This window comes from Natator depressus, chromosome 21 (genome assembly GCF_965152275.1).
Source record: "Natator depressus isolate rNatDep1 chromosome 21, rNatDep2.hap1, whole genome shotgun sequence".
Taxonomy (NCBI): Eukaryota; Metazoa; Chordata; order Testudines; family Cheloniidae; genus Natator; species Natator depressus.
The window spans coordinates 6899527-6908303 of NC_134254.1; the positions used below are offsets into that span (position 1 = coordinate 6899527).

Below are 8777 nucleotides of genomic sequence, written 5' to 3' on the forward strand. Positions count from 1 at the left end.
GCTACCCTGGCGACAGTGCTGTTCTTAGCATGCCAGCTTGAACAAACCTACATGAGCTGGGAATCGCACCTCCCAGCTCCCATGTAGATGTAGCTTTAGGTCAATTGTTTCCACTTACTGTCCATAGTCCGTTTAATTTTCCAGTCCTTTTGCACTAGCTCAGTGCTGTCACGTTTGGGTTCTTGCCCCTACAAGGGAATGCTAAATTCAGAGTCCGTCAAGGAGGAGGGACGCAGTAGATCACCCCAGTCCTCCATGTAGTCCAGTGTTCTGTTTCCAGCAGCAACAAGCACCATAATATTAACAGTTACGATGATTTTGAATGGAAGTTGGGTACCATCTTCCTTAGCAGTTAGGTAGCTGGTGTGGTTGAGAACACTGTCGATCAGCTGAGGGTAATGTGCCATGGTTTCCTAGTGCTTCCCGATCTCTGTCGTATCCACCCGTTGTCTCTTGTCTTATACTTTGGATTGTAAGCTCCTGCGGGCAGGGACCATTTCTCTGGTCTGTGTTTGTACAGCATCTAGCATAACCCCATGCCCGGGGTTCCTAGGTGCTTCCACAATGAAAATAATTAATAATTATTAGGCTGTTCTGAAAATCCCAGCCACTGGCTTTTGTACCTCAGCCCCCCGGCCCTATCCCACCGCTGCCCCCCTGAAAGCCTCACATGTTGTCTTCCCACTTCCTGTCATCGACTCTTTCCCCCAGCGCTGACCTTCCCCTGCATCCCCTGGCTTCGTGGCAGTGACGTTTCCATGTGCTGTCATCCTAGAGCAGCTGGGCTCCACGATGGCTGTGCGGCAAGGAGTGCCACACACATCAAATCACATTTTTAACCTTGTTCAGGGAACCGAGTGATCCGTTTACTTATTGATTTTAAAGGTTGCCAAGTGAGGATAAGTGCTGGTGAAAGGTGCTGTACTGACAGCTTCGGAGGCTGATGGTCTCTGTCTATCTACAGGGCTGGCACAGACAAGCTCCCCCCATTCACTGCCCTGCCACTGTGCCTCGTCCCTGACCTGAAGGGATCCCACGCCACGGCAAGAGGAGAGTTTAATCTCTATGGCCCAGTCAACCCCTGCCAACAGCTGGGATAGATGGTCAACTCCATTAGTAACTGGGCTTATTACCATTGTTGTTATTTTGTATTACTGTAGCACCCAAAGGTCCCTCTTAGGAGCAGGGGTCCATTGTGCTAGGTGCTGTACACACACTGAGGAAGAGAGAGTCCCTGCCCCCAAAGACCTTCCAGTTAGAGAAAATGGTCAGAAAATGGGATTTCTTGCCTTTTCTGTGCTATAAGCTGGCCTCTCCAGTCAGACCCCATGTCCCAAGATGTACCACAGTTTCCCCTCTGTTAGAGGAGGCAGAGCATCATGGGAGTCCCTGGCTGTGCTGCATCATGGGAGACGTAGTCCAACCAGGGAGCTTAGCCTATAGAGGAGAATGGGAACATGAGGCACCTGAACTACAACTCCCATGAGGCACTGCAGCAACATTTCAGATTACAAATATTTTGGGTTTTGAGTGCTTGGGTTTTTTGATGAAAAAAACTGAAACTTTCCACAGAAAGCTGATACTTTTCCTGATATTTTTCATTTAGTTAAAAACCCAATTTTCCATTGAAAAACCATTTGGATGGAAACTTTCTGACCAGCCTTGCTTACTGTCTAATTTAAGACTAAGATGCATCCAGCGAGTGTGGTGGATGAAAGCAGAGGGAGGGAGGATGGATAAGGGTAATAATAATTATAAGTTGGTTACTTAAGTTCCTTCATATGGTTCTGTATTGTCTGGAACCCGCCTCACGCATTTCAGCTGCCAGGTAAGTCACTCCCAGTTAGCCCAGGCTTCTCCCAGAGCCTGGAAGCAGCTAACTGACAAACTGACCCTGCCCTGGGGTGCTGCTGTCCCCATGTCTGTCACAGGTGGGAGGCAGTCCAAATATGCCATCAATGCCTTCGAGGTCTTCGACACAGAGACCAGATCGTGGACCAAGTTCCCCAGCATCCCCAGCAAAAGGGCCTTCTCCAGCTTCGTGCCCACGGAGAACAGCCTCTTCAGTCTCGGGGGGCTGCGGCAGGGCAGGCTGTACCGGCAGCCCAAGTTCATGAAGACTGTGGATGTGTTTGACATTGAGCAAGGTGGGTGTCCATCAGGTTCAATGCTTGCAGGTGAGGAGCGTGTGTGTGATGTGAAGGGCAATATCTTCTAAGTCAGCAAAGGCCTAAAGAGAGAGAGCTAGAGCTAGACCTAGGTGGGCTGAGAGGGATCTGCAGCTCCCATCGGCTTTGTTGAGAGTTGAGGCACACTGCCTGCCGCAGGATTGACTGTGGATCGCTTGCACCCAGCTCTGCAGAAGGAATGCCATCAATAGTGTTAAAAAAAAAAAAAAAAAAAAAAAAAAAAAAAAAAGCAAACTAGCCATGCAGCCTGCGGGTGGCAAACCCATTGTCCAGGCAGCTGGCTCCAACACCAAACTCTCTCCTGGACACTGCCCTGAGAGACCCTGGTCAACTGTGACATAGGCTTACACAAGCCAGGGCAATGCCAGGCAAACAGGCTTTATGGAGGTGGAGAGGCCAGCAGGGTTTGGTTTGGTTGCACTGCACCTGTTTGCGCACACGTAAGATCTGCATGGAGCACATGGATTCTCAGCTGTTCTCCCTTCAGTAAGGAAACACCAAGCAGGGCCTTGGTTTCCCCTGGCTTGCTGGTGTGTCTGGGCTAGTGTGAAATGCAAGTGTTTTGCTTGGCGAGGAAGGGGATGTTTATGCCAACTTTCTGGAGAGGGGCACAGGATGTAAAATCTGAATCCAGATTTTTCCAGCAGCCCAGTTTGGATCCAGGGTTCAGTTCAGCCTGTTGGAAAGATAAGACAAGGGCCTTTTGAAAAATCGGTATCCTTTTCTGAGCTCAGATTTCAAACACGCAATGCCTGGCCCTTCAGGGAGCTGGGATTTTGGCTCAGGTCTATCTCTAACTGCACCCTGTGTGAGGTTAGTACCCCCCTCCCCCACAGTGACTTTTGACTGAGTTTGTGTCTGGGATTCGAACAGAACCAAAGATTCTGAGCGAAACTCTCCAACAAACCACTGAGTTTCACCAGGAGAGCAGTGAACTGCTGAGTTTAGCACGGATCATCTATCTGTCCTTTCTCTCCTCAGGTGGCTGGATGAAGATGGAACGCTCCTCCTTCCTAAAGAAAAGGCGAGCGGACTTTGTCGCTGGCTACTTGAAAGGAAGGGTCATCGTGGCCGGGGGGCTAGGTGAGGAACAACTGGAGGTGAAGGGTAACATTTTCAAAAGCACTGAAGTGACTTAGGAGCCTAAGCCCCATTTTTAAAACTCACTTAAGCACTTCAGAGCCCAAATCCCATTAAGTTTCAGAGAGCCTTATGGAGATTTTCAAAGGCACGTTGACTTTCAGTGGGAGTTAGGTGTCTAACTGCCATGCGAAGCTATGAAAATCTCCCCATTAGTCTCCTGTGTTGTTCAGGCACTTTGGGAAATCTCACCTGAATTGGGCAAGACTCTCACAGGTCCCTGTTGATTTTGGGTGGCTGCATTTTTGGCTGCCCAGCAAGGGACCCCGGAAGCGGCCTAATTTTTCTGTTGAGTACCTGCCTTCTGAAAATGAAGCCTCTTTCCGATATCTTAAGTGGGGCACCCAAAAATGGAGCCATCTGAAATCACTAGTCACTTATGAAAATCGAGGCTGAAATCTTCTTCTGTCTCATGCGATGCTTGTGAGGTACAAATCTCTCTTTCCCATCCCTCCCCCGAGTTCTGGGTAATCCGTTACCTGCGAGCTTCCACTCCCATTAGGAGATGCCCGTGAAAGAGTTCTCGCCCTGCCCTCCCCCCAAATTCATATGCTTGCTGCTGGGTGTTTGGGAGCCATCCTTCGTGGTGGTAGTTTCTTCCTGGGTAGTTGTGAGGGATGGTGCAGGGGGTTCACTGCATGGCACCTTCTAGCTGCTGACTGCAGCCTTAACAAGAGTGCAAAACGGCAACTCCATCGCAGGCCAAGAAGGGCATTGTGGGTCCGGAGGAGCCGGCGTGGCACAACTGCTATTGTGCAAGGGTGCCAGGTGCAGCTGCAGAGACTAGAGGTCATCACCCATTTTGGACAGCAGGGGGCAGACCAGTCACTACAAGCTGCAGCTTGCAGCTGGCTCTGGTTTCTGTGTCCTGCAATATGTGAAAAGAAACAAATTATTCAATGCAAGTTCTCATTGCTTCCCTTCCTGTACCTCAGTTTCCCCCAGTGGGGCTAAGGGTACTGACCTGCTTTGTAAAGTGCTTTGAGATACATGGCTGAAAAGCACTATGTAAGAGCTAGGTGGTGTTTTTATTTGTATGATTAACACAAAACAGAGTGAGCAAGACTGGAAGCAGGAGTGTGAGCAGGAGCTGGCAGGTATCCCCTTGGGTTATGCATGACCACCCAGAGAAGTCTTTGTTCTTTGGACCTCAGTATATGTAGCAGAGAAGACCTCCCAGGCATCCTCATGGGAAACGGGGAAAAGAGATGACAAAATGAGGCCATTTCTGCTTTTGGATCATTGCCCCAAAGTGGTGATTTCTTTTCTGCTCAAATCTGATCTCCCCCCCACCCCCACCCCCATTATTTTTATATATTTATCCTGACTCCACCACACTTTTGCTCTCTTACCCCCCCCCCCACCCTACTTTGGCTCTTTCAGGGAACCAGCCAACGGTCCTGGAGTCAGCTGAAGCCTTCCACCCAGGGAAGAACAAATGGGAGAGCCTGCCGCCCATGCCGACCCCCCGCTGCACCTGCTCCAGCATTGTGGTGAAGAACTGCCTGCTGGCCGTTGGCGGAGTGAACCAGGGCTTGAGTGACGCAGTGGAGGCGCTGTGCATCTCTGACTCCTAGCCAGCCCCTTCCCAATCCCCACCCCCTGGAGGGTCCTGCTCTGAGGTCCTGGGAAAGCAGCAGTGGCGGTGATGCTGTCTGGATTAGCCTTGCGTAGTTTACACCCTGCTCTCTCCTGCTGCACCTCTGTAGCTGCCTTCACAGGACGTCCCGGCAGCGCCCCACCCTCGTGTGCAGACACCTCTGAAGCTGTTGGCCAGCAGGGGCTCCTGATCGTCTGTTAGCCAGCCTCGGTACCCAAGGGCATCACCCCTTCATCTCCACCCTCATCCAAGACCCCACAGCCCTTGGTCCTACACCAGCCCCAAATTGCTGAAGAACGCACCAGCCTTGTACTGCAGTGCGGGAGATGACCAGTCCAGGAGGAGCACTTTGGTGGGTGGGCCGGGGGGGAGGAATTCACTCTGACCACCTGCAAAGGTCCAAGAAGGAGCTTGGCTGAGAAGAGCGCCCCATGGAGCCGGAACATCGTGTCCCCTGCCATTGGGAAAGGACGCTTTAGATCAGGGTATGCAGGGGCTATGTGCTCATACTCTACTGTGCTTCTCTAACCATGGCTCAGAGCTGCAGCACTCACGTGAAAACCCTGTGTAGCCAGACACGCTGGTTAAAGAAACCCCTCTGACTCCATTGTTTGGATGGAACCAGCCTTCCTGTTCTGATGTGACATTACGCTTGCCAAGCACCCAGGGTGCAAGACATCCCTCCCTGCACAGAATCCCTCGGCGAGCTACAGGGGAACTTCCTAATCATATAAGCTAGAATGGATGGTGAGCACCATCAGCCAGAGAGGAGCCAGTCCAATGCCTGGATTGACAGCAATTTCATTTCCCATTAACTTGCCCGTTGCTTGTGCCCAGAGCTGAAGCCAAGCGTTGTCAGCACTCCTGGGCGTGCTCTGACAGAGGGAGGCACGGGGGCTAGACTGAGGACCGTTTGAAGCAAACGGATGACTCTGCTTTTAGCATAGAACAGGCAGACCTGCCTTCACTTGGTCTGGCACAGAGATGGGGCCGAGCTGCAACATTCAGATCCGGTTCCAGGTCAGGATTTTAATGCCCATGATGCTCTGGGGTGTTCAGATCCACGATTATTATTTTTTGGCTCACTTCACAGATAAAGGACCATTTTCAAAACCTGGACCCCGAGCTTACTTTGGATTTCCAACACCCCAAGAGTTTAGGGGATGGCTTTGGACCCACCTCTTCGTACACGCGTCCCACAGCGAAGCCAGAATGCCACAGCGGTCACTTCCTCTTCCTTGGTTTTGATTAAATTTGTATCTGTGGTTTGTGGCCAAATGCTCTTTGATGGATGGGTTGCGATTCCTGCTCCTAGCAGCAGCACAATTAAAACCTCTATTCACTGAGCAAAGGCTCTCTGCAGTGAGAGATTCTGTAGCTCCCTCCCTGCTGTAGAGGGATCAAACTGGGGAGCTGCAAAGCTGGGGCGTGGACTAAAGGGAGGGGGAGCCAGCCTGGGAAATTCTTATTGTCACTAGCAAGTGTACAGACGGACATCGAAGGCCCTGCACTAGGGCAGCCTTAACGCTGCTGCAGCCACCAGCCTAACTGGCTTTTTGCGTACATTTCTGAATAAAGTCATTTGCCTTAGAGGAAAATGGGATTTACCAGGGACAATCCCTTCCCATCCTGTGCAGAACGAGCCAGGGTGTAGCTGCAGGGCGGAAGGGGAGGAAGCTGCATGGCAGCTTAGCCAGAGCCAATCACAAGTGTAAACCGCCTAAGATCCTTCCATGCTTCCTGCCTTTGAAAGAGCCCATTGGTTGTAAACGTGATTTGTGATGGGGCAAGCGCTCCAGTGACAGGCTCGGTCAATGAGAACAAAGCCAGGCTCTCCCTTGGCAGGCCGATGTAGCTGCCCAGGCTAATCTCCTGGCCATGCTGCACTGGGCAGAGCCATGGGACAAGGCGGCTGCTAGCAGGGAGAGCTTTCCTGATCAGAACAAGGAAGGGGGGGGTTCGTTTTCTCCTGCCATCTGTGCTGTCATCATGTTCTAAAACCATCCTTGTGCTTCTCCCGTGGCCGGCCTGCACGGTTCTCAGAAGGAAATTCATATCCATGCGGCTCACGCTAAGTCACGTTTAAACATGACTCGTACCAGCACAGAGCAATCACTCGGCCTGTCTGCAACAGGGGAAGTTGAGCACAGTTTTCTCAGCCCTTTATGGATAGGGCTCGGCTGGGTGACTATAGCCGTGGGTATGGAAGGGTGTTACAGCCTTGCTGCTACTGCCCTGGCCTTCTGCTGCTTGGACTTGTAGCTACTTTGGGATCCTGGGATGAAAGGCCTGATGGGAGTGCAGGGCGACTGTTAGTGTGTTCCGAGTAGCAGTGACTGGAGATGCTAAGGGGCCAGGCAATGGATGAGCGGGGCTGGGGACAAGGCCCCTGAGGAATTTGTGCCACCACAGGGCTGGGGATGGATGGGTTATTGTTGCCACGGCAGGGTGGGGTGGTTGGGGTACTGGTGCCACCGTAGGGCCAGGAAAGTCCAGGGAAATGGGGCCCTGAGGTAGTTTTTAGCACTCTGAAACAATCCATAAAGGTAGCTGCAATCGGCCAGAGGAGCGGAAACACAGGTGCTTGCAAAGCTCCTGGCACGCCAAGCCCAGTGCACCCAGCTCAGGACCGCCTGGCTTAGCTGTCTCTTGGGCAGCAGGCCCATTCACAGTGCTTCTCTGAGGGAAGACGCCTGGCAGCGGGGTCATAACCAGATTACGCTCCCACAACACTGCAGGGAGCAGGGAGAGAGCCAGCCTAGCGCCGCAGCAGCCACAGCCGATTGTAACCAGTGATAACCGAGCCTTTCCTGATCGGTCGCCCGTCTTCCCATAGCAGACGCTGCGTGAGACACAGGACCTCTGCCCTCTCAAGGTAACTACACCAAGGCCCTGCTATAACCTAGGGATTGAAAAGAGCTCCAAGAGCGAGCACATCTTGTCCAGCCCCTTCTCAGCCCAGTGCAGGAGTGTTCCCTACTGGATAGTGTCATGTACTGTGTGGCTGTGCATCACTGCCCTCTCCTGGATAGAGTCGGAACTGCTCAGCTGTGTCATAGGCCCTATACTGGTAGCAGATAATGGGAATTCCCAAATGGCAGGGACTTGAGCTCTAAGCCATGAGCACCCAAATTCTATCCTGGCGGTTGCTGTGAAGTTCCCAGTGTGTGGCCCAGTGACAGCGGGGAAATTTTTGTTGTTACAACATTGTAATTTTTGAACAACTTTAAATATCTCATTTACATATTTTTGTAAAAAATAAAATCACAGAATTTCAAACAAACTGGAAAAAAAATCCTTTTTAAACTGTTGCACAAAATATACTTTCCTCTTACCCAGCACACCAGCTGCCAGGCAGTGTCTGATGCTAGCAGCTCAGAGCAGAGTGAGGGGATGCAGAACATTGCTGGGAACACCAGAGGGCACTTAGGCAGGGAAGGGAGAAAGAGGGTGTAAAATCCAGCGGCTGCTGCCTTGCAGTTGTTCGCACCTGTGTAAAGTGGGAGGGTGATGTGACCGGATCTCAGTGGCTGTGCTTTCTGCAGGGAGAAGTGGGCCCATCACAATGAGATGTTGGCATTTTGTGAGTCAGCGCCAATAATCCAGTTTCATCTCCCTAAGCCAGATGCTGCAGCTCCTGGGGGAAGTATTTGCTGCAGATGAGTCCCAGCTGTGCAGATTCTCTCTGGCCACACTCCCTGCTCACTAGGAGGTGGGCACTCCGTGCTGTCATGGTGATGTAACTCTGTGGGGCCTGGCTCAGCAAAATAACCCCTGGGATCCTCCCCAGCTCCATAATGCAAAGCCTAGACGTGGATTCATTGTAATCGGGGGATCAGCCTGTCGGA

The 8777-nt window shown here is 51.7% G+C and overlaps 1 protein-coding gene across 7 annotated transcripts in view; it reads left to right on the top strand.

Moving 5' to 3' along the window:
• The window catches only part of KLHDC8A (kelch domain containing 8A), a 34262-nt gene extending 26126 nt beyond the window's left edge, over positions 1-8136 (top strand). For all 7 annotated transcript variants that reach the window (XM_074935976.1, XM_074935974.1, XM_074935975.1 and 4 more), the window contains 3 exons: positions 1932-2147; positions 3171-3272; positions 4713-8136. In XM_074935976.1, the coding sequence (XP_074792077.1) occupies positions 1932-2147; positions 3171-3272; positions 4713-4906 (512 nt within the window). In that variant the 3' untranslated portion in view covers positions 4907-8136. The remainder of the gene's footprint in view (positions 1-1931; positions 2148-3170; positions 3273-4712) is intronic.
• The last annotated feature ends 641 nt before the right edge of the window (positions 8137-8777 follow it).